The sequence below is a fragment of the Narcine bancroftii genome, chromosome 4 (genome assembly GCF_036971445.1).
Source record: "Narcine bancroftii isolate sNarBan1 chromosome 4, sNarBan1.hap1, whole genome shotgun sequence".
NCBI classification, from domain to species: domain Eukaryota; kingdom Metazoa; phylum Chordata; class Chondrichthyes; order Torpediniformes; family Narcinidae; genus Narcine; species Narcine bancroftii.
In genome coordinates, this window is record NC_091472.1 from 298,799,852 (window position 1) to 298,825,711 (window position 25,860).

Sequence of the window (25,860 nt, forward strand, 5' to 3'; positions counted from 1 at the left end):
TATAATTGCGGTCTTGAGGACGTCCTGGGGGTGAACTGGGATTTGGTGATATCCCCGGATGAGATCTTGGAAAACACCTGTGCTCCATGCAGGTCGGTGGCTAAGTCTTGGATGCGGGGCATGGGATATCTGTCGGGCTTGATGGCTTTGTTGAGGCAGGAGTAGTGACCACATGGTCTCCACCCCTTCCCCCGCTGTTTTTGGCACCATGTGAGTGGGGGGGGAGGCCCAGGGACTGTCGGAGCGCCACACAATCCCTAGCTCCTCTATTTTCTTGAACTCCTCCTTCGCTAGGCTGAGCTTTTTAGGAGGGAGTCATCAGCTTGTCATGGCATGGAGCGGGGGGCCCTCAGTCAGAATGTGGTGCCTTACTCCCTGATTTGGCTTGGCCACAGAGAACTGTGGTGCCACTATTGAGGAGAACTGCCAGGATATGGTCAAATTCATTATCTGGAAGGGTTATAGAGTCAAGGTGGGTGGGAGATAGTTTGGCTTCCCCCAAAGGTAGAGTCTAAAAAGTTCTGTCGTGCACCAAGTGCTGTCCCTTGAGATCTAAAGCAGGCAGTGGGCATGAAGGAAGTCGGCCCACAGGAGTGGTTGTGTCACTGCCACGAGGGTGAAGGTCCATGTAAAGTGGCCTTTGATGAACCAAATGGGGATAGTGCGGGTACCAAAGGTGTAGATGGAGGAGCTGTTAGCTTCTGTGCTACCCCCTGCTTGCCATTGCAGGTGTTGAGGCCTGCGGGGGGGTAGGACACTTATCTCAGCGCCAGTGTCAACCGGGAAATGCCTGCCCGACAAGGAGTCCCAAATATAGAGGAGGCTATCATTTTGGCTAATCGCTGCAGCCATCAACGATTGTTAGCCAGGGTGTTTCCTGGAAACCTGTAGGGTGGGTGGAATCAACAGGCCTCCGCACCCTATCAGTGATGATAGTAGCAGAATTATTCCGGAGTATTAACTTGCCTCTCCATTGGTTTTGGTCTCACAGTCAGCTGTTCATGGGGCTTGCTGATGTTGTCTATGATGGTGCTGGTATCCTTCTTCACTCTCCATAGCATATTCACCTGGGCCGCAACCCTCCAAGAGTCTGATATCCTCGGGCAGCTGCTCCAGAAAGATTTGCTTGAAGAGCAAGCAAGGCTTGTGGCCTTCAATCAAAGCGAGCATCTAGCTCATTAGCATGGATGGTGCCCTGTTCCCCAATCCGTCCATATGTAGCAATCAGACAGTGCGCTCGCTCCTGGAAAACCCGAAAATGTGAGTTAACAGCTCTTTGAGGGCCGCGAATTTGGCTTGCTCCGGAGGCTGCCGTAGGAAATCTACTACCCTTGCTGCTGTGTCTTGATTGAGTGTGTTCATGACGTACAAGTTGCAATGTGTCGATGTTGGAACTGAGCCTCGGCTTGCATGAACCACACCTGTGGCTGTGACACACAAACTGTTGGAAGCCTGAGAGAGACTGTGTGAATGGTCACTGGCTCTGCCTGGTCCGTCATCTTTAGTTCCACCAATGTACCATTTGCGCTACACAGGCATGGAGAAGAATGACATGTACCACAAAGCCTGAAAGTTGAGGATGTTTTATTGCACTGGCCATTGTGTTTATATAGGGTCCAGGTACTGACATCAGGGCCCCACAACATCGGCCTGGGAGTGGCTGGCGTTCCTGCCACAGTTCCTGTCTTTCTACTGTGCGGGAGGTCATCTAGGATGATGGCCAGTGTTACCCCTGGTCCACACAGTTGCCGCATACGTCGACCATTTTGTGGGCTGGTCCGCACCTCTGTGCGTGGGCCACTACAAATTGATATTTTTTGTAGCTGAAGGTAACAGTGGCCCCCTTTTCACAGTTTTTAAATGACAGGAATTAACCACCTTTTAACCACTTCACTTACCTGTGTAATCGCAACAAATGCAGCATTGGGGGTCATTTTCCTCCCATGTATTACCCGTGAAGGTAGGTAGTGTCAGAGCTGATGCATTTCGCATCAGTGAACAACCCAAGCTGGCTTTAAAGACAGGTGTTCCCATACTAATTAAGTGGGATTGCTGTGTAAAAGGGGTAAGTGATATTTTTCTGAGTGCCAGTTGTTCACATCAGAGATCACACATACATCCTATGAAATCTTTCAGATTTGCATGTGTGGAGATGTACATACCCCATTAAGTGATCAAAATGGACATCATGTAGCATCAACAATTAATAAGATTGTCATTGAACTATTCTATCCATGAAGCTTTTTAAGGTTGGCTATCACTATATGTTAAATTTTGATACAAGAATATCAAAGTTAGACTGAGCTCAGCAGCTGACAAGCTTCAAAATTTCAGACAATCTAATCTCCAAGGACTTGAAGCCACATTGACCTCTTCAACCCTTCTAATCTGTGCTAAACCATTGTTTTTTGCCTAGTCGCACTGACCTGCACCCAGTCCATAGCCCTCCATACCCCTCCCATCCACGTACCAGTCAAAATTCTTCTTAAATGCTAAAATTGAGGCTGCATTCAGCCACCTCAGATGGCAACTCATTCCACACTCCCACTGCTCTCTATGTGAAGATGAGATCTTGGAAAACACTCGTGCTCCATGCAGGTTGGCGGCTAAGTCTTGGATGTGGGGCATGGGAAATCTGTCGGGGTTGATGGCTTCGTTGAGACGGCAGTAGTTGCCACATGGTCTCCCCCTCCCCCGCTGTTTTTGGCACCATGTGAGGGGGGAAGCCCAGGGACAGTCGGAGCGCCACATAATCCCAAGCTCCTCTATTTTCTTGAACTCCTCCTTTGCTAGGCTGAGCTTTTCAGGAGGGAAAAGTTTGTTCCTCTAAACTTTTCCCCTTTCACTCTTAACCCATGTCCTTTGGTTTGTATCTCACCTACCCTCAGTGGAAAAAGCCATTTCTAACCCTCTCATAATGTTAAATACCTCTATCAAATCCCCCCTCATTCTGCTACACTCCAGGGATTAAAGTCATAATCTGTTTAACCTTTCCCTGTATCTCAGTTCCTGAAGTCCAGACAGCATCCTAGTAAATCTTCTCTGGACTCTTTCTATCTTATTGATATCTTTCCTGTAGTTAGGTGACAAAAACTATACACAATACTCCAAATTTGGCCTCACCAATTTCTTATACAACTTTACCATAATATCTCAGCTCTTATTCTCAATACTTTGAGGAAGGTCAATGTGCCAAAAGCTCTCTTTACAACCCTATCCACCTGTGACACCACTTTCAGAGAATTATGTATCTGTATTCCCAAATCCTTCTGTTTTATGACACTTAGTGCCCTACCATTCATCATGAATGTCCTTTCTTGGTTTTTCCTTTCAAAATGCAACACCTCACCCTTGTCTGCATTAAATTTGATCTGCCTTTTTTTAGCCCATCCAGTTGTTCCAGATCCCTCTGCAAGCTTTGAAAATCTTCTTCACTGTCCAATGGTAGATTAACTACCATCCAGGTCCCCAGGCTGAGGTTTAGTAGAGCTCCCCCAAACCTTGCCTCCCTGCCTCACCCTTCATTGACATTAAGTTACTTTAAATAACATTTTTTAACTATGTATAATGTACTACATGTATAAGCAAAAAATTTAATTGTAGCAACAACTCTTTCCAGAATTCTTTTATGTAGTCATGTTCTGACTGGTATTGTCGAGCAATCAAGCATGGTCTTCACGGAAAACAGTTTGCAGTTAAAACAGAATGCCTTACCTGTACTTCTGGTTTTCTCACCATTTGTAAGGGAATAATAAAACATGGACTTACTAAAGTAATGTTTCTGTTTATTATCATATTTTATAGATTTCACATTACTGGCATTCATGTTTCAATGGGCTTCGCTCCCTGTCTTTAACCAGTATACGTGCATGTTAATGCCAATTCGTGACATAATAATCTCGTCATGCTAAAACAATTTTGTGGGTTGCAGTATGAGGTCCTAAAGCATTACTTCCAAATGTTTATATGTTTGGAGACTAATTTAAAAAAAAATCGTATTTATAATATTCCAGATATGAAAAAATTATGCAAAAGTACAGAAATATCATTCAAAATACTCAAGCATAAACTCAATTAAACCATTTTTTTTGCTCTCAGGGGCCCCCTCCATTCTGGGCCCTTAGGCTTAAACCTACTCAGACTAATGGTTAATTCACCACTGTCGTTGTCCATAGCACCTCCAATCTTAGTGTTATCTGCAAACTTGCTGATCCAATTTACCAATTATCCAGATCATTGTTATAGATGGCAAACAACAATGGTTCCAGCACCGATCCCTGAGGCATACCACTAGTCACAGGCCTCCAGTCTGAGAAGGAATTATCCACCACTACTCTCTGGCTTCTCCTGTTGTAACAGATTTGTGTTAATCTTTAGATATAAAATATATATTTTTTAGTGAGGGAATTGTGGGCTAGATTCAGGGTCACACAGGTCACAGCACATTTTCTGATACACCATTACACTAAGAAAGAGTGTTCAGTTCAGAGTCACAGCATCTGAAAAACAGAGCCATAATGGGAATGAAGTGTTCTTAATTGAAGTTCAAGAACTATGTGTGGTTCTTAAAAGCATTTTTGTGTACATTCAGTATTATGCTAGCAGCTGTTTCAAAACTCAAGTCCCATTTCAATGTCCTGTGTGGATTTTCTGGATTCAGAACCACTTAAACAGAGATGTGGTCAGAAGTTTTTGTGGATGTGAAATGACAAGTTGTTTTGGACAAAAATGAAACTGAAACTGTAGTGACATTGTATCACATGATTTCAGAGATACATATATCTGAAAGAGAGAGACATTTTGAAACGATTGGAAGAAATCCTTCCTCCTGTGAATACAGGATTGCTTTCTCTGTCAAGAGAAGTAGTTTCAAAATCCTTTGAAAAGGATCTGTGTTCTTCTTATTAAAAAAAGGAATACCCAGAGGTATTTTAAAAGAAAATATCAGACTCCATAACTCCTAAGGAAAATAGGAGGAAAATCACTTGTATAGAGGATTGAAGAAATTTGTTCGTATGAAGGAACATTGTTTTGAAAACGATGCTACAAAAAAGAATTTGTGAGTTTTAAAGAAGTCTGATGATTTGATGTTTCAAAATCATTATTGCTTTTGAGCAACAATTTAAATAAATCTGAAGCTTCACTCTTGCTTCATAATTACTTCTGAACCACAATTTAAAAAGACCCTCAAGTTCAACAAGATGTTTGAAACTGCACTTTAAATTTAACTTTTTCAGAATCAAGCTTAATTGTAATAGTTTGGGATTTAATCTCTCTCTCTCTCTCTCACACACACATACACACACACACACACACACACACACACACACACACACACACACACACACACTTGCACACACACTTGCACATAGTGGGGTTTAAGATAAAGTTTTGAGATAAATAAGAAATTTTATGTTATTAATAGTTTAATAAAAACTATTATTTTGAATTTACCATTGTCTGGTGAATTTTCCATTGCTGTTCCTTTGTTAGTATTAATAGGATTTTATTAGTTCGTAAGACTATCCAGCCATTGTCGAATGCAGTTCACTACTTCACCATGAATACCTAGGATCTGAAACTTCCAGACTAATAGAACCTTGTCAAAGGCCTTACTAAAGTCCATGAAGACAACATCCACAGCCTTTCCTTTGTCAACTTTCCTGGTAACCTCCTCAAAAAACTCTTTAAGATTGGTTTAACACGACCTACCACGCATAAAGCCACGTTGACTATCCCTAATCAATTTCTGGCTATCCAAATATTGTATATCCAATTTCTTAGAACACCTTATTAGCTCTGGCATAATGATAGAAGATGACCTCCAAATGCAACTTGAAGCATGACCTCCAAATGCAACTTCCAGATTGTCGCTCTAGGCGAAAGCTATGTAGTTGATCAGAGAGGTAAACCCAAATGTCTTTGTGCTATTCTTGTACAGAAAAATGAAGCTAGTGAAATATCACTAGTCAAAGAATAAGAAACATTATGTGTCACTTGGTCCATTTTACATTTAATTTACATCTCTACTTGTAAGATAATAAACTTGAAATTGTACCTGATCATTAATTGCTCATTAGTCTGTTTAATTATCCTAGATTGCATTGAGGAGTCAATGATTATGAAGAGTATGACTTATCGCATGACATAACAGACGTTGTACCTTTTGTGTCATCTTATGTCTACTGTTGACTTTGCTAGTCATGGTCACAGAAATGCATACTGATCAAGTCAATGTGAACATAGGTGCCCAAAGTAATGACATTGAGTGAAATCAAAGCTGCAACAAAGCAAGATGCTATTGTCCCACTCTATATGTCAGTATTCAATCACAAAAGTCAAAACTCGTATTGGCAACCATAAGCACTTAAGACATTACACATACACTATATGGCAAGTTTTGCACAACTCACAATCACACCTTCCTTTGATTTTATGCTGTGACATAAATTGCATCGTTACTGATGAAGCACTCTAAAGACATTCCTCATGAAGGTCTTCAAGAAATCAAGAAAAGTAGATAGCCATAAGGGGGGAAAAGTGCAGTGTTCAGGAATAGATTGTTGGCTGGGGGCAGTTGATGGGAATATTAGAGGAATAAAATGGGTTCAGGTAAGATTAACTAACCTGAGCATGCACAGCGCAGCATCTTGGGTATACAAGAAAATAAATTAATGCTTTAATCACAAATATTTAGACCCTAGTATCAAGGTTCACATAACTTTAGGCTCTGTGCAGCTGTTACCCAATTGATAGTTTGGCTTCCAATGGGACAGGTAACATTTTGGAAGTTGTAGTATTAGAAGGGTTGAGATGCAGCAGGAATTGACATTTAAAATAGTCTAATGACTTATCCTGGTTTTCTAGTCTTACATTGGGTTATTCTCAAGCTTTTTGGAGCCTGATCATTGAAGCAAGCTTCAGGGAGAATGGAAAAGTTTTTAACATAGTTTGTTCATAAATGTTTGGGACTAAAACATTCTCTGCAAGATGCAAACCATGGCAAAGTTGTTGTGCTTTGGATCTTGGCCAGTTCCTTTATGCCTCCACACTTTGCTCTTGCCAACACTCTAATACAGGTTAATCTTGGTCTCATCTGTCCACAAAACCTTTTTCCAGAATTCTGCAGGCTCTTTTAAATACTTCTTGGCAAACTGTAGTCTGGCCAACCTGTTTCTGTGGCGAACTAGTGGTTTTCACCTTTGGGGCAGATCTAAACTTGCTGAACTATGGATTTCATGTGATGGATGGATTGAGTGCTGATGGGCCACTTAATATCCTTGGAGAAGTTGTCTTTGTGATTCATACACAGTGTCCTCCATGATGTTTGGAACAAAGACATTTTTTTCTCTCCTTTATTTGCCCCTATGGTCAGTTTTAAATTTGTAATCAAACAATTCACATGCAATTAAAGTGCACATTCCTGGTTTTATTCAAGGTTACTTGTACACATTTTGGTTTGACCATGTAGAAATTACAGCACTTTTTCTACATAGTCCCCTCATTGGAGGGCACCATAAAATTTGGGACATTTAGATTCACATGTGTTTTGAGTACTCAGTTATGTTTAATCACTTCATTGATGCAGGTATAAAAGAGCTAGAATTGCTTCTAAGCTTTTGATTGCCTTTGGAATCAGTAGTTACTATTTTTAAACATGAGAACTAGAGCTGTGGCAATGAAAGTCAAAGAAGCCATTATAAGTCTACAGTAAGACACATCACCCAAACCTTAAGATTACAAAAATCAACTGTTTGGAACATGATGGAGAAGAAAGAGCGCAGTGGTGAGCTCGGTAATCACAAAGGGACTGGTCGACCAAGGAAGATCCCCACTGCAGATGACAGAAGAATTCTCACCATAATGAAGAGAACTCCCCAAATGCCTGTTCAACAGACCATAAACCCTCTTCAGGAGGCAGGTGTGGATATGTCAATGACTACTGTCTATAGAAGACTTCTTGAACAGAAATACAGAGGCTACACCGCAAAGGTGAAAACCACTAGTTAGCCACAGAAACAGGATGGCCAGATTACAGTTTGCCAAGAAGTATTTAAAAGAGCCTGCAGAATTCTGGAAAAAGTTTTTGTGGACAGATGAGACCAAGATTAACCTGTATCAGAGTGATGGCAAGAGCAAAGTGTGGAGGCATAAAGGAACTGGCCAAGATCCAAAGCATAACACCTTTGTCATGGTTTGCATCTTGCAGAGAATGTATTTGTCCCAAACATTTATGAACAAACTATGTTAAAAACTTTTCCACTCTCCCTGAAGCTTGCTTCAATGATCAGGCTCCAAAAAGCTTGAGAATAACCCAATGTAAGACTAGAAAACCAGGATAAGTCATTAGACTATTTTAAATGTCAACCACCAGAAAGAAACAGAATTGATACCTGCTCATTATCCCACCTGTTAATACACTGCACTGTATTGAAGGCTTTTTATTGATGGATCATAATTATTTCTCCAGCTTAATGGCCACCTGCATCCAATCAAAGTGCTCACACACAGTAAGATCCCCTTTAATTATTCAAGGTCCAGACATGATCTTCAAATCTATCATCCTTCACCCCTCCTATCAACTATTGATCCTTGTTTCAACACTCCCCCTCTCCTCTTTATATTGGCTATCTTCCCTCGCCACTCTCATCCTGATGCAAAGTCTCAACTCAAAATGATTCACACAAAAGCTACTTTTGAGTTTGTCCACGAGTTTGTTTTATTGGTTCACTATATGATTAAATCATACTCTCCCCACAATTCAATCATGGAAGCAGCATAGTTGGAAAAAGTGCTCTTTGATATTGATAGTTTAAACATGGAAGGTTAAAATTATTTGCACATTTACTCATCATTCAGGAAGACTGACCAGGGCATTAATTGAATGCCGTTTCACACTCCCTTTGCAGTTCAAAGAAGAAAATTTACATGTGATGATTCATCAATTCACTCTCACAGGTCAAAGTCAATCATTTGTTCTGTTAATATTATTGCGAGCATTCAAACATGCCAATTAATTATTCTAGCCTATCTCAGATACCTTCGGCTTCATAATTATTCTCAGCTGATAGTCTGATGATGCAGTAAAGTGCCCCGCAAGATGTTCATTCATTTAGTACAGCATTCTGGTTTATGATCACCACCACAAATTAATTCATCCTCAACTTTTAAGAGTTTATGGGCAAATTTCTCTTCTGAAGGATTTTCACCAAATAAATTGGTTTACATACAATGTACTCTTCTGCACAAGAAATTTCCAGCATACCACAAATTAAAATTTGAAGGTTTTGAAATATACACAAAATGTTATTATCATAACATGTATTTTATAAAGATCCATAAAAAGAAAGACATTGCTTTGAGCACACCAGTTCAAGAACTCAGAACAGACCTAAGAGCATTTCAGCCACTGAATTGCTTTGAAATGAAATCATGAACATAGTATTGAAACACACCAGTCAATTTGGAGATAGGAAGGTCCACTAAACAATGATCAAAACTGATTTTAATTGTGAGTTAAATAAAGAAGAAAATCTTGACGAGAGACAGGGTGGGAAGAGGCGTAGTCAAGGTAACTGTGGGAGTTAGTGGGTTTAAGAGATGTCTGTGGATAGACTGTTAGAGCCATTTACTGCCTTATCAGCAAGTAGAATTCAGAGTCCTAAAGTCAAACAAACTGTTTTTAATATCTGTACCTTATTTTAAGGTCACGACTGAAGGGTCATGTTTTAATCAAGACCGACTCCCCTCCTGCCAAAAGCAAAGTCCACCAACCTTATTTAGTCATGATATCTACTGTGTTCATGTTTATTGCTTTATTACACCATCAATGAGCGTAAATCTAATTCTGTCAAAGTGCATATTACTTACAATTCATCTATTTTAGGTGGGATGCAAACTTTAATGCGTATATCAGGAACGTGACATATTGATCAGCTAAAAATGTGATTCTTCAAGCACTTAGGAGTGTCAAAAAAGGCCCAGAGAAATGTATAACTCTTTTGGTGAAGTACTGGGGATCAGGTCAGATGACTTAATGTGGGGACCTCCTATGTAAAAGACCAACTCCAGAGGTAACCATATGTTCTGTTAGGTTTTGGCATATTTTGGAGCAAAAAATAATCTGCTGCAAGAGCAGCAACAGTGGCAGAAATGAATTGCTGAGGTTTTACATCGGAGGTCTTCTTGAATCTTAATGAAGGGTTCTGACCAGAAATATCAACATGTAGCGGGCCAAGCGACCACACGGTTAGATGGGCCTATCGCCACCCCAGTCGCTTGGTACAAGATGGCGCAGGCCCCCTTCCCTTCTCCAGGAGAAGCCCACGTTTGGTAACACCCGTTGCCTGGGAGATGTCACCACTTCCTGGTTGCACGTCGCTAGGCAGGCAGTGACACCACAATGTGCTGACGTCACTCCCATAGACCAAAGCACTCCAGACAGGAAGTGGGTTGTTCCCTAAAAGCAGCACAAGAGATTCAAATAAAGTCAGTTAATGGTGCACCCTCGTATTGTGTGGACGTATTTCATGTCAATAGTGCTGCCGTGAGCAGCCGCTAGAAACAATTCTTTTTTTCCCACTGACGCTCCTCCACCTCTTGAGTTCCTCCAGTCGAGTGTTTCTTGCTCCTGATTCCAGTATCTGCAGTCTCTCGTATCTCTATGGCACATTTTGGATATGACATTGGAAGCAGAGGAACTGGCGCAGGGCACTAGTTTGAGAAGGAGAAGCAGAGGAGACAACTCATAGAATGGAAACTATGGCAGCCCACCAATAAGGGGCTCAGCGGCTGAGACTCTGGTGGCAGGCTGTTGGTGACTGCAGTGATAGGACTCACACCAGGTTGCAGACTGCTGGAGAATGGCTCGAGACTATCTGAAGGGGTACCAGGTATCAGAACCGCGATGCAAAAAGGTGCCAAGGACACTGAAGGCTTCTTGATCGTATCAGAAGTTCAGATCTGGAACTCAGGTTGTCGATGATTTGGACTGGAGCCTGCGTGGCTGCAGGAGTGCTGGAGGCAAATCCACACACACTCAGTATCTCTGGGGGAACTTTATTTTGCTTCTCTTTCGCTGACTGTAATAGGCAACTGGCAATTTCTGCTGATGGTGAATGGCAGACTAAAGCAAATTTTGTGTATTATTACACCTATTTTATTACATGACAATAAAGGAATCTTGAATCTTGAAATATTCTCTCAGGTTGGTTCTTTCAAGTGGATGAAAAAGATTCCAAGGCTCTAATTTGAAGGAGAGCATGGTAGCTCTCTCTGGTGTCTTGATCAGTATTTACTTTTTACCAATGTAACTGAAACAGAGTTTTGGTTATTATATTGCTGGTTTGGGACCTTGCAGTGGACAAATGAGGTGCAAATATTGCTGCATCGACAGTGTTAACAATTCCAAACTACCAGAATGTCTAGAAATGGTCAGTTTATGAAAAATTTATTTAAGGGATCCCTGATACATTGCTTGTAATAATTGTGTAAGTGAATAAGCGGACCTTACTGAACTGAGATGATGTGTCAAGTGAAAGTATTCCCACAGTAATGTTGGATTAGGATCCGGCATTTAGAGGTACTATTGCTGAATGAACAAAGATATGACTTGACAGGTATCTGACTGAGAGAAACCTACAGGTTGTGGCGTTCCTATACACCAGTTGGCTTGATCCTTCTAGTTGGCAGCGGTGGCAGGTTTGGTAAGTCCAAGCAGCAGAGTAGACTCACAATGCTAACATTGTGAATTTCTGCACTACCTGCAAACACTTGGACTTAAGTCCATTTATTTGCAAAGAGCTTTGTGGTAGCATAGATTTAAAAAAAAACCTATCCTTTCTTGAAAACTCCGTGACCGTGCCCCTTGTGTTCTCTGAATTCCATGCTTCTTTATTTTCAGATGAGTAGGATCTTGCTCTTTGCAAAACCAGGAGCATCCTTTTTTTTGTTCCTTTGTTAATCAGAGCTAACTTTTCATCAACCACTTAACGTTGGTGTAGCTTAGAGTACCTGTTTGTGAGAATAGGAGAAGCACTTCTGTCTGAAACCAAATAAAAGGTTTGAACAACAGCTGCCAATTGACTGAAGCCCATGGGGGGGGGGGGGGGGGGAAGAGGAATTTTCCATCGACTGCCTCCCTCCATCCCTTGCGTGCACCCTGCGTGACGTCACACGGGAGTGACGTAAAATGTGGGCGGCTCCCCCCCCTCCCCTCCCTGTCACTTGGAGTTTAATTTTCCCTCAGAATCTATGAAGGAATTTCGCGCGACATTGTCGCAAAGTAGTTGTCCGGGTGAAAGCCGAAGCCCCTTTAATTGCAGCTTTCAAGCCGCGGATGCCCTGAGAGTCACTAAGGTGGGGGGGGAGGTTGTGCCAGGCGGGCTGATCAGGTGGGAAATCTGCCCCCTGGTGCGAAGCCACGGGGTGCTGAGGCCGTGAAAGTTTCGGGGCAGGCCTGGCCGAGGGAGAAGCGGCCGCACCGCCACCGGGCCGGGCCGGGCCGGGGAGGGGAGGGGGCGCCGGCCTTGTTGGCGCCGCGGCAGCGTTGTCACTCGGCCTTTTCCGTGGCCCTCGATTCTGGAGCCGAACCTCAGGATTTGCCATTTGGCCACGGCTGGAGGGGCACGAGCCTCGCGATAGTCCTCGCCCCAGCGATGCGTGACGCTGACTAACTGGCTGCGAAGGGGACGGGGCGGCTCGAAGACGCACCGCAGAGGTGTGTGATGCTCTGGTCTGTCACGGTCCGGGAGTGAAAGCACCCACCTGCCTGCTCGGGTCTCTCTTGATTTGGGTCATGCCCGCTGTGGTGTGGGGGGGCTGGGGCTGGGGCTGGGGGGGGCATGTGTGTGTGGGGAGGGGGGGGGGTGGAAGTGTTGCGTCAATGCTGACACTTGTATGTGAGTGTGTGCTCTCTCTCTCTCTCTCAAAGTAGCTTGATGAGTGTCCAAAGTAACAGTGGAAGTGGTGGAAGTTTGGAGGGGGCGCCATCTTGGTCCCAGTTCTCCACGTCCCCAACGCCGGGAGCTTTGCAGGCGAACACGGCACCTGTAAAGGCTAAAGAAGGTAATTGCTGGGTGGCCGCTCACTTGGGCCGAACTCGCCATTGTTATCCGTTCTGTTTCGGAATGTTTCAATGATGATGGGGGGGTTGGCGAAGCGGCAGCGCAGGAAGTGTTGCGGGTCCCGGCCGTGGGGAGGAGGAGGTCCTGGGGGGTGGTGCCTTCTGCCCTTCTTGAGGGCCTGCTGTCGCTTCAGATCGACCCCCACCCCACCTTTATTATTATTCTTGTGTTGCAAAGAGCTCCAGATTTTGGCAACTGAGTGATGTTTGTTTTAAAGTGGACGGAGGCTTTTAAAGGAGTGTCATGTTTACTCCATTGGGGGGTGGGGGGGGGGAGATGAAGAGGAGGGTCGGTCAGGGCATGGTTTTGGAGTCCATGATATTTCACGGCGAGTTTGGGCGGTTGACCTCTTGATTTGTAACGTGATCCAGAAAGGTTAAGGACCTTGCATTTCTGAAAGGACTGAACTCCATCGCCAGCTTTGGCTACACCAGCCACGGGTGGGTTCTGTTTTGAACAGTGAATGAAAGGTATCAAACGGTGTAGAAAACCAGCGATGGGAGAATTTGGATGGTCAGGTTGCCTTTTTTTGGCAACTGCAGCCATCCTTCCCACAACCTGAAGTCGGTTTCGAAACCCTAATGGCTTCCGAATTTGATGGAAACTTGAGATCTGACGATGGAATTTCGCTCTTTTGATTGGACCCAACAGTGAACATGAACATACATAGCAATGCTTTGTTCCGTTTGTTCGTGATACTTTTCTGCGGGCATTTTGATTTGCATCTAACTCTAGCAAGATGATTTCTTTCTCTTCAAAAAGACGTGTCAGTGCAAAATTTCCAGCTTAAAACATGATCAACAAAGGTAGTTTTAAACATTGCACTTTACACTAAGTAATATCATTCCAAGTCATAACTGTTGAGTGTCCAGAATTGTATTTTTTTGACTACACGACAAATTTAAAACACAAAATTCTGTAGACACCATAGTTGAAGTTGAAAACGCAAAATGCCGAGTTTCTCCACAATTTTGCATTGAACTCCACTACAAATTTAGAAATTCAGGAAAGAATTGTCTGTTTTTGAAATTTAATTCAGTGCAAACTTCATTTAACTTTTTTTTTCAAGTGTGTGCATCTGTTCAACGTGAATATTTTCTGATCTTGACATCATTTCCTTCACTTCAGAAGATTTCAATTTAATGTTAACTTTATATGACTCTGGGAAAGTAGCTCATTTTCGGTGACTCTCATTGCAGTTCTAGTAGAGAACCTAATTAATTTATACTGAAATAATTCTACCTGTTTCAAAAACGACGAAAAAGAATTGAAGAAAGCATTTTTAAATACAGCTTATATTTTTTATGTTCTGTTTTATTAAGCAGTTCAATAATTGTAATAGAGCTTGTGCGAAAAAGTGCTTCAAATATAAAATCTCAGCATTTGACATAATCCAGTAGTTCCTAGTGTCTGTACTCGATGATTCAATTTGTTTTAAATCTTTTTTCAATAGAATAAATTAATGTTTGCTATTAAGTAAGCTTGCATTACATTTTCCAAATTCAGTGTTTCTTAGAATTCTCAGTATTGTCAACCGTTTCTTGAAGTACTTGGTCCTCCCAAGGGCTGGGTCATATGAAGCCTATTGGATACAAATTATGAGCAGGCGTAAGCGGCTCAGACTCTTAGGCCCTCAGAATTTGTCACGAAAATGCCTTCCTGCATTTAGTGCAATCGAGGGTGGCCTGATTATAATTTCAACTGTGCAGTCTTGTCTACTGAAATAACAATTTAACATCTTGCTCATCAGTTATTATATCTTGTTTTAAAAAGTCATATTCTCTGCTATTGGTGTGATTTTATTTTTTATGCAAACGTTTGAAGAGTTATTATTTAAGAGAACAGCTCCATGTGTCACCCTTTACTGCTAACACTACCTGGCTGTTCTGGTTGTCATTCTGGTAAACCTCTGACCGACTAATCCGTTAATCTCTTAAAAATACCAATACCAAAATACCAAAAATGCATTCTTACCCATATGTTATCATGGCTCTTACTTTAGATATTCAGTTAGCTTTCCTGAACATTGGCTTTTAGTTTTCAGCTGGGTTTTTTTCCTAAGAGAAAACAACCTGTCAGAGGACAAAATTAAGTTTAGATGAGAAAGTTCTCTTTTGATTTTCCAAATGAAAGAGACAGTGAAAACGCTCAATATCAACACCATACAGTTCCTATTAGGGCAGGCTGGAAACTGTGTATCCCATGGTGAATGTCCCATGGGATACCCCAAATCCTTTTTGACATTTGCAAGGTACATCAGGACTGATGTAATTGGATGAGTGTACCTCCAATAAACTTGGCCAATACTATCCAAGACAGAGTAGCCTATTTGATTAACATCCCAATCATCACCGTAACATTCAGTTTCTTTTTCACTAGTGTATTATAACTATAAAGTGTACAAGGCATACCTTGTATAACACGGTTAATATGTTCCAAGCAAGTTCACTGATGTGGAAAACTGCACTGTTCAAAGCATTATTACAATGCACTTTAATATGTTCTAATTCTATAATTATTCTTTTTACCTAGAACTCTTATGCAAACATGCATTAAATGTATAAAACTTAAAAATGACCAATATCATGGCAATAAGTGAACATAATTTATTTAAGAAAATATTTGTCTAATGTAGTTTGCACTTTAGTTTTTCCCCCATCATGCATATCTTTATAACATCAAATAGCATTTTGTAATTCTTGAACTCTAAAATGCTTCTCTCAATGTTTGATTCTGTATCCATAAGGTAATCGCAACCATCATTTATTTTTTCCAATAAACGTTAATAATTCCTTTAATATGAATTCTTTCGTTGGCACTTCATTAACATCTTCATTTTACAGCTTATCTTCATAGACACATTGATGATCCATTTCAATAAGAGTTTCATCATCAAATTCACATTGTCACAGTCCAAAGTTTCAAATCTCAGATCAGTGAGCATTGTTAATAAATTAATAAAATTTTTAAAATTTTGTTTTTACTTTATTAAAATTATAAAACTTGTAATATCAAAACCTGCTTTATACAAAACCGTGTTATACAGGGTATGCCTGTACTATCTTTAAATTGCATTTACTATTCCTTGCTTAGATATTCGAGATAGCAATTCTCAAACCATACATACTACCAAGAAGATGGTTAGGAACATCATCACTTGAAATTGCATAAAATTCTGAATTGGAAATGGATCACTGTTCTTTCATTATTGATCTAAATCCTGGATCCAAAATACTGGTATAGTCATTGATCAGAAGAGATGCAGATTAAAGGTCGCTGTCTTCCATTTTGTCATGGACATTTTAGAATAAATGATTAATGGCTGGCCTCTTCAGCAATGTTCTTCTGTTAAATTAATAAAGTAATTGCATTGGAAAATACACCTTTGCATCAAAACACATTATTACTTGCACAGCAGTTTAATTGTAGTCAACTAAATAATTTAAAAACTTGTTAATTTGTATTTCTACTGATTTTTATTTTAGTTTTACTGTATGATAAATTACTTTCATTACAATTTTTCAAGATTTTAACCTCAAATGTTTTAATACTTGTTTGCATCATTTGGATGAAATCAGTTGTGTTTTCTTACTGACTTTTATCATATTTTGTAAATATGACCCATAGAAGTAAATTACTATATATTTGCATTTGTACTATGGTTGCATTTCAAATGGTTTTACATTTGTAATGTATTTGGAATTTGACTTGACCTGAGACATAATGGACTGAGGTTCCTTGGGAAGGTGTACAACAGTGCCATTCTATATAGGCCAAATAATTCAATTTAGGCTTCAAAATTTCTTGGCATGATAGACTAGTCTAGAGAATTGGGGAAAGTAAATGTGTGGTGATGGTGTAGCACTGGAATAATTATTAGGACCATTGTTCTTTGTTTATATAAATGACTTGAATGATAATTTTTGTGGATAGATTAATGAGTTTGCTGGTGGAATAATCTATAGCAAAAAAAATTGTGAAAGAATACAGAGGGATGTAGAAGTTGGAGTTAGGGTCGGAAAGCTGGGAATAAACTTTTATTCAAACAAGTGAGGTAATGCACTTGGGAACATCAAATACTAACAGGGCAAGTACAATAAATGGTAGGGTTCATCAGGAGTGTTAATGCACGGAAGGACTTTGTGATGCAAGGTCATGAAGTGAAAAAGACATTTGGTGCCTTCATAGGATAGAAAATTGCTTTCACACTGTTCCTGAAAGCTGGTGATTGCCTTTTTACAGTTTCACTTACCTGTGTGACCATGATTGATACGGTATCGGGGTCATTTTCATCCTGGTACTTATCCGCCAAGGTAGGTGGTATACGAGCCGATGCATTTAACTAGGATGCCAATGCTGTAATGCTGCAGGTTCTGCCAAGTCCCTATGCAAAAAGTCGCAGTGTGGTTCAGTGTGAATGCTCTGATCCAACTCTGCTTAAACACTGGTCGATGACACACCAATTTACTGGGATCTCAGTGTGAAAGCATCTTGAGTGTAAGGGTTGGATGTAATGTTGCAGCTGTACTGAACATTAATCAGGCTGCACCCGGTAAATTGCATGTGGTTTTTATTCTCATTGGAACTTGGGAAGCTATTCTATTTGTAGAATTCTGATGCCACAGAAAGGGTAGGTAGTCAGGTCTTTTTTCTGAGGAGGAGTCTAAAACCAGAGAACATAAATTTTAAGTGGGAGGAGAAAAGTTTAAAGGAGATAAGAGCACGTTTTCCACATGGTGGTAGATAATGTTTTTCACATTCCATAGAAGCGCTTGTATTGTTACAGAATTCTGCTATTATCTATCTTTAGGTTGCATATTATTTTTAGTAAAGACTGAGGGTTTGAAACTGGAAAGATGCACACGACACCATTTTACTGGAGACGCTGTGTCTCCTATGTCCAGCTGTAAACAGAATGATAAAACTAGTTGTTTGTTTCATTGAAATACTGAAAACAATGGAGGTTGAGAGAAAGACCAGTGTAAACAGAAATCCATTTGATTAAGTGGTTTCTGAAGAAATAAAACTTCAAACAGAGCCAGTAATGATGTTATGTCATGTAATTATGACACTTTAAGAAAACATTTTTAATACAATGCACCAGTTTAATCTAAAATCAGGAATGCAGTTTCATTCTGTGAGAGGACTGCTATAGTGTTCTCCTTGTCAAGGGAGGAACACAGGATCAAAGTGGTTGGCCATTTTGACTTTCTCTGTTAAGAGAGAGCAGTGCTAGTGTGGCCATTAAGTTATTTCAACTAAAACCCTTGCCTGGGTTTCTGAAATCATTGTGGAAGCCACAAGTTCCGCCTCCATGCAAGAGAGGGGAATTGTGGAAAAATCATTCGTATGAAGAAACATTTCTCTGAAAGCAACTCAACAAGAATTTGAGTTTTCAAAAATCTAACTTGGTGCCTCACATACTCTATAATTACTTTTGAACAACAGTTTAAAGTCTTGAGTTTCAACACCAGATTTAGAAGACTGAACTTTGACTTTTCAGAATCGTGCCTGAACTGTAATGGTTTGGGATCTACAGCGCACACACACAGTTAGGGGTTACATTTAGAGTTAAGTAAAATTTTATATTATTAATAGTTATAAAATTGTTTTTAAGGTTATTAAGGTGGGTTCAGTCACTAGGAATTAGTAGAGAAACTGTGACATGGGTTCAGAGGTAGCTGGAAGATGGACAGCAAAGAGTCATGGTGGACAACTGTCAGGTTGGAAGGCTGTGAAAAGCCGGGTTCCTCCAGAGTCGGTGCTGGGTCACTTGTTGTTTATCATTTATATTAATGATTTAGAGGAGGGTGTGGTTAACAGGGTAAGCAAATATGCGGATGATACGAAAATAGGGGGAGTGGTGGATAGTGAGGTAGGTTTTCTTGGATTACAGAAGGACTTGGTTTGTTTGGAAGAGTGGGCTGAAAGATGGCAGATGGAATTCAATGAAGACAAGTGTGAGGTGCTGCATTTCGGTTAAAAATAACCAGAATAGGGCATATGCAGTTAAGGGGAGGGCATTGAGGCACACAGAGGGACCTGGGGTTATGGTACAGAGTTCACTGAAGGTGGATTCCCGTGTAGATAGGGTGGTTAAGAAGGCATCTGGTATGCTGACCTTCATAAATCATAGTATAGAGTATAGGAGCTGGGAAGTGATGCTGCGGCTGTTTAAGGCATTGGTGAGGCCTGGTTTGGAATATTGTGCTCAGTTCTGGTCACCAAATTATAGAAAGGATATAGATAAGGTTAAGAGGGTGCAGAGAAGGTTTACAAGGATGTTGCCTGGGGCTTACAGCATCTGGATTACAGGGAGAGATTAAGGAGACTGGGACTTTATTCATTGGAAAATAAACGAATGAGAGGGGACTTGATGGAGGTATTTAAAATTATGAAAGGAATAGATACACTAGACATAAACAGACTCTTTCCCCTGAGGGCAGGGGAGGTTGGAACAAGAGTTAAAGGTAAGGGGGCAAAACTTTAGGAGAAATATTAGTGGATGCTTTTTCACTCAGCAAATGATGGCAGAATGGAATGAGATCGTTGCGGCAGAGTCCCTTCTGTCATTTAAGAGAAGGTTGGATGAGTACGTGGAGGTGAGGGAGTTGGAGGTTTATGGGTGGAGAGCAGGAAGGTTGAGCTAATGAAGTTGTTCTAGTGAACCGGTGCAGACTTGAAGGGCCGACATGGCCTGTTACCGCGCCGTAAACGGTTATATGGTAGCATTGTCTTGGTGAATTTCTATTGCTGCTGGCCTAGGACGTAACAAAATGATACGAGGTGCTAGAATATTTCAGCATTTTAAAAAGCATTTGAATTGGTACTAGGAAAGAAATAATTGGATGTGGCCAAATGAGATTTGCATAGTTAGGCATGGTTGGCATGGACAAGTTGGATGGAGCCCATTTCTGTGCAGTACAACAGACTAATTTTATCATTGAGCTAAATTAATCTATTAATGATATTGTAAGTTCTAAAATTACTTTGATAAATCACTTTGTCTAACCAGGTTTTTAATGCACTAGTCCTCAATATGCTGTCACTTGTAAATTTTAAATATGAAATGGATCCTTTTAATCATAATCTAGGTTTGTGGTTTTTAATATTGCAATCATATACTGTATGGTAGCTCTTGTAAACATTTTAAGATCCATTTCCTATTGGTGCAATGAATGCTTTGTTTAGAGTAGGTGGTGAATGGAAACACAATTTGGTTTGCATTTGCTTCTGTAAAGTAGTAAATAGTGAGCAAATCTGAAGAAAGCCTTTCTTCAGGTAACTTTACCATGTATGATTTTTCTAGCTTCCAATATTCCATGATAAGCTGCAGGAGTAACAAAAGAGAAAATGAATACCATGTTTGGCATCTGCCTGATGCAGTCTCCTTTGGAAAAACTACCGATTTGAATGTATTATAGTTTAGAAGAGCATTGTCTCTTTCATGAACCTGCATCTGTTTTGGAGGGTATAATCAATATTTTTAATATATGCACACACATTGGTGTTTTTATTTGTGTTTATTGTGCTTGAAACTTGATATATAGGTGTAAGAAACTATTGAAGACCACAACACAATGGCAGAATAAAATTACTGGCAGGAAGGAGAAAAATTAGAAATCAAAAGTTCTACTCCATTGTCAAGCAGTAGAGTGCAGTTATGATCTCTTAAAATTAGGTTGGCTTCTAGCAACTACAAAAATCTTCCTTTGTGTCAGTTATGCCATTCAATTATTACAGTTTATATGTGTGCCTAGTAATACTTTACTAATGAAAAGTTTTATTTCCCATTTGACTTTACTTGACTATGCAGTCAAGGAGCTAAAGCCCTGCCTAGGTGCCAGCGACCTACATACTTATCTCCAGAACGGCAGTAGGGTCTCATTTGTCCTTTTTATCCTACTAACAACGACATCCGAACACACCATTTTACAAGTCTGCCTTCTCATCTTTTTCTCCAAATGCCTCTTTCTGTTTTCTACAAGGTCAGCTGTTTCCCCTGGTTTACTCCTTTCTTCCCATCTAACCCCCTCAGATCCATGGGACTTTTCCCTATAACTAGTAACATTTGTCCCTTCACCTTTTACCCCCCCTCATCACCATCCATAGACCCAAACAGCCATTCGAGGTGAAGCATAGGTTGATCTACATACCTTCCAATCTTGTCTACTGCATTTAGAGCTCGCAGTGTGTCCTCCTCTACATTGGTGAAACTAGGTGGCTGTTCTGTGGAGCACCTATATCCTGTCCACCTAGTTTTCTCTCTTTGTTCATCCCTCCAATCATTTCCCTTCACTTCAATCTACCCATCATCCCCTCCCCAGCTGGTTCAACCTTTAACCTTTTGGCTTCTATTCTTCCATTCTTTCTTCCCTGGTATAAAGTAGTTTGTGCTACTATGCACTGACACTATTTCCTGCTCCTGATGCAAGGTCTTGATCCAAATCATGGACCTCCACCTTTTGATTCCGTGGATGTTAATTGACACACAGCATTGTCTTTGATCAAACCTTCATATTTGGTTCTTCAGTCGCAAGATACTTTCACCATTAATCACTTTATAGTTGTAGCAAGAATGTGTTGCCAAACAGTTTACAAGTTTAGATTTTGGAGAAAAAGCAAGTAATTTAGGTTCTGCTCTTTTTGAAGTTGACCAGTTGCCTATGGTGATGTTGCAAAATTTCACCTGTTTGGCATCATCTTTACACAAAAATTTACTTTGCCTGTAAACTACTGCTTCCAAAGGGGCAATGATTGTTAATCAGAAAACATCTTGGAAATTGGTAGTGCTTGAGAATTTGTTCATTTTAATAAATCATTGTACTTGGATTCATTTTTGCCTCCTGACAATCCTGCACGTGATTATTTGCCTAAATATTTACAACTTCAAGGTACTCTCAGGAATTCTATATCCTCCCACATCCCCTTGGACCTCTCAACTCCATTGATATTGGGTATTTTTTCCTTAAAAATAATGGAACATTGTTAAAATCTGTCACATTTGTTTTTAAAGAGTAGGAACTGGTTGAAATGTATAATTTATCAATACAGATATACAGTACTTAATTTCAGAAATGCTTTTGAGATCACTTGTAAATGTACTGAATTAAAATAATGGTAGTGGTACCATTTATTATCCAAATTAATGATTGAATAGAGTTTATTTTGATGAGGCATGATCTGTGGTGAAAATGAAAAATAATTTTTCAATTGCTGACTTGAAATGAATAATACTAATGGAATGGAATTAACACTTCCAATTATTCACTTCAGTTTTTATTCATCAAGCAGTCATAAAAATGACAATTCAATTTGTATTTGCCAAGTTTTATTTAAGACAAAAGCAAGATACTGAACATGTTGGAAATCTGTGATCATGTCAACTTTGGGGAGGTGTAGGAGCTTTTCTAAAATTTCTTGTGCCCTGGCTACAGATGCTAGTCAAAAATGGTGTTTGTGACGGGGTGGGTAAATGTAGTGAATAACTGGTAAGACAATGTTTATCTTTGCAGCGAATTCTGCTGACTTCTCATTCTTTCATTGCTGAAGTCTTTGTGCCTTCCTTCACATTAACATCCTGCTAATTATTAACTAGGGTTAATATTTCCAGCAATTTTTCTGATCATGTATTGTTCAGCCTTTTAGTTATTCGTGAATTAGATGGAAATTCTTCTGTTTTAAATTGGCAAAATTGAAGCTACAGACTAGTACCTGGTTACCAGTTCATCAGTTTAAAAAAAAAATGTATTCAAATCCCTTCCTATTCCTCATCTTCACTATCTCTATAATCTTGATCTCTAGTTCAGCAGTGCATCTTCCACTTCCTTTGCACTTTGGCAGCCATTTCATTATTTGACTGGACCCCAATCTTTTTTTTCCACGGCTTCTCCATATACTGTTTAAAATATCCTTCAGTGTTTTTGGTCATCTAGCCCAATGTTATCCAAATCTCACTTTTTCTTGAATGCATTACAGGTGTTTCAGAAATATATGGGAGCTGGCTTTGGCCAAATTTAGATTAAGACTAAGGCCACTGTTTTAAGTTGTTTACAGTTGAAGCATTATAGAAATGACAGGAAGTATATTATGTTTTCTTGCTGTTTGAAGTCAAGTTGTGCAGTTAAATTCTCACCATTACATTTCTGATAGGTGGGAAATAAAATAACGATCCTTAGTTCTGCCCTATCTCAGTGAAGTGTAAGCATTCTTCCATTGAAATTTTGTAATTTTTGAGTCCTAAGAATAGGCGGAGGAATAGGCCATATGGCCCTTTGTTTTAGCCCTTTATATTAGTATTTTTTAATTTAGACATATAGCAGGATAATAGGCCATTTCAGCCCATGAGCCTGTGCCGCCCAATTAACCTACAACCCCCAGTGCCTTTCAAGGATGGGAGGAAACCCACGCAGACACGGGGAGAATGTACGAACTCCTTGCAGACAGCACGGGATTTGAACACTGGTCCTGACCGCTCTCGCTGTAACAGCGTCGCGCTAACCATGCCGCCCCAAAACTCAACAAAATTGTGACTAATCAAATCTTGGGCTCAACTCTACTTTCCTGCCTGTTTAATTGTTAACTTTCAACTCTCTACAAAAATCTGACAGTTTTGGCCTTGAATATAGTCAACAACTTAATTCCAAAGAAATTACTCCTTGTTTTCATTTTAACCAGTTACCTATTATTCTGAAATCCTCTCTTGGTTCTCAGTGTTGCCCATAAAGGAAATATTTCTTGCAGTGCTTGCTTTGTCAAGGCCCAAGAGAATATTTCCATAAGATCAGTACCCTCTCCTTTAAAAGTGTTTATGCAAGACTGTCATGCTCCATGTTTGCTTGTATGTCAGCTCTTCATCCAAGGAGTGAGTTGAATGAACCTACTCTGACTTGAATGCAAGTATACTTTTTAAATGTGGAGATCAAAGTATTCCAGCTGATCTCATCTTTTACAATCATGGCAGGGCATCATATAAATTTTTTCTTCCTACTTGCAATTTACCATTCTCTTAAATAGTACCTCAACATTAAGCATAACTTTCTAGCTATGACATTCTTGAAGGAGTGATGGCTTGGCATGGAGATTAAGATGATAAGACACCAGGCTCTTTCACAATATCGACACGCACTCTGAATGCACAGACTGTGGTCTTACCTGCACCCTTTTCAACCCATTTTGAACCCTTTCCACTGATTGCTTTCCCTTAGTCTCACCACTCAGGTCCAAAACTCTTTCTTTGTGACCCCCCTTTGCATTGCCCAGCCTGCATTTGTCATAATTACTGCATCAACTTGTTCACTTTGTTTCATGTAGATTCCTTTGTAATAGTGTTTTCTAATCTATTTACTTTATCCTTCCCAAATGGATAATCACATTTCCATGCCATGCTCCATCTTCCAATTATTTGCTTGTTTTATATGCCGATGCACACTGTATCCTCAACATATTTATGACATACTTTGATATTGTTAGCAAATTTGGCTATATGATTCCTCATCCAAATCATTATTATAAAATGAAAATAATTGAAGCCAAGCACTGATCCGTTTGTTAGAGCCAACTGTGACAGAGTATATAGATATGTTTTTGGGAGATAAATTGGGGAAGGTTTGTTAGGGTAGGTTACATACAAACACTTTAAAACAGATCTGATTTAAAGTACTGGACTCTGCCTCATGCTAGACATATCAGGACCTCCGAGCTTTTGCAAAAGCTTTGAAGAGTACTTGAGACTTCACTAATGGATTTTTGTTTACAAAAGGCAACAGATGAAAGATCTTGCCGGAGCCGCAGATTGTCTGGAAGAGAGCTTGTTGTTCTAGGAGGATCATGTGTTTTTGCAGTCAGAGAGAGTCAAACAGGCTTTTTTCTGTGTCTGAGAGAGAGACAGATCATTTGTACAGTTTTCCAGACAGAAGCTGGGACTGGAACAGGACAAACTGGTAGGCTTATGGAAAGCCCCCTTTGTAAGACTGCCTGGTCAAAGCCCTTGTGGCTCATGCAAGAGGAGAGGACTGGCTGGCTAATGTTTCACTTGGAATAAAAGAAACAGAAAGGAACTCTGGTGACCTGAAAGAAAGAGGTTATTATCTGGAGAACCCTGAAGGTTTTGTCAGCAAGACACTGGAGTAGCTAATTAAAAAGGAACAACAAATTTCTCTCTGAAAACTGACAAGAACCTTCCTAAGCAGTAACCATTTACATTTCAAGCACCAAAGCCTGGTGAACTTTATAAATGTTAAATTCTGTGCACAGTGTAAGAATTGCTTGCAACCACTGAACTTGGAGGATTGAGAAGTGAGATTGGACTGTGAACTAAAGAACTTTTCTGAACTTGCATACACGTGCGCTTAGAGTTAGAAGGGGGTTGTTAGGTTAGTTAAGTCGATAGTGATACGTTAAAGTGTGATTTTTGTTTTCATGTTTAAAGATAATTAAAAGCAACTTTTGTTTAAGTAACCATTTATCTTGGTGAATATCTATTGCTGCTGGGTTTTGGGGTCCTCTGGCTTGTAATACAACCTAAAAATTACTCTTTACCTTGACTGTTTTCTATTTGCATATCCCATCTCCACGCATTTTCCCTTTAACTGAATTTGATGTCCTGTTGTGAAATTACTTATTAATTACACATTGTTGAATCCAAATCCAATTGCATTAGATGGTTAGTTTCCCTTTTTGTCCTGCTTGTTAATTTCAGAAAGATTTAATACATTTGTCTAAAATGATTTTTCTT

General features: G+C 40.0%; 1 protein-coding gene across 7 annotated transcripts in view; it reads left to right on the top strand.

Annotated features, from left to right (window-relative positions):
• The first annotated feature begins 12,211 nt into the window (after nucleotides 1-12,211).
• Nucleotides 12,212-25,860, top strand: part of LOC138762146 (serine/threonine-protein kinase tousled-like 1) — a 135,841-nt gene continuing 122,192 nt past the window's right edge. For 3 of the 7 annotated variants that reach the window (XR_011356773.1, XM_069935605.1, XM_069935610.1), the window contains exons 1-2: nucleotides 12,212-12,718; nucleotides 12,932-13,065. Coding sequence is in view for 6 of the 7 variants with exons in the window: in XM_069935605.1 (XP_069791706.1) it covers nucleotides 12,939-13,065 (127 nt within the window). In the remaining variant the exon portion in view is untranslated. Of the gene's footprint in view, nucleotides 12,778-12,931; nucleotides 13,066-25,860 lie in introns of all 7 variants that reach the window. The other 4 variants (XM_069935607.1, XM_069935606.1, XM_069935609.1 and 1 more) reach the window with 4 other exon arrangements.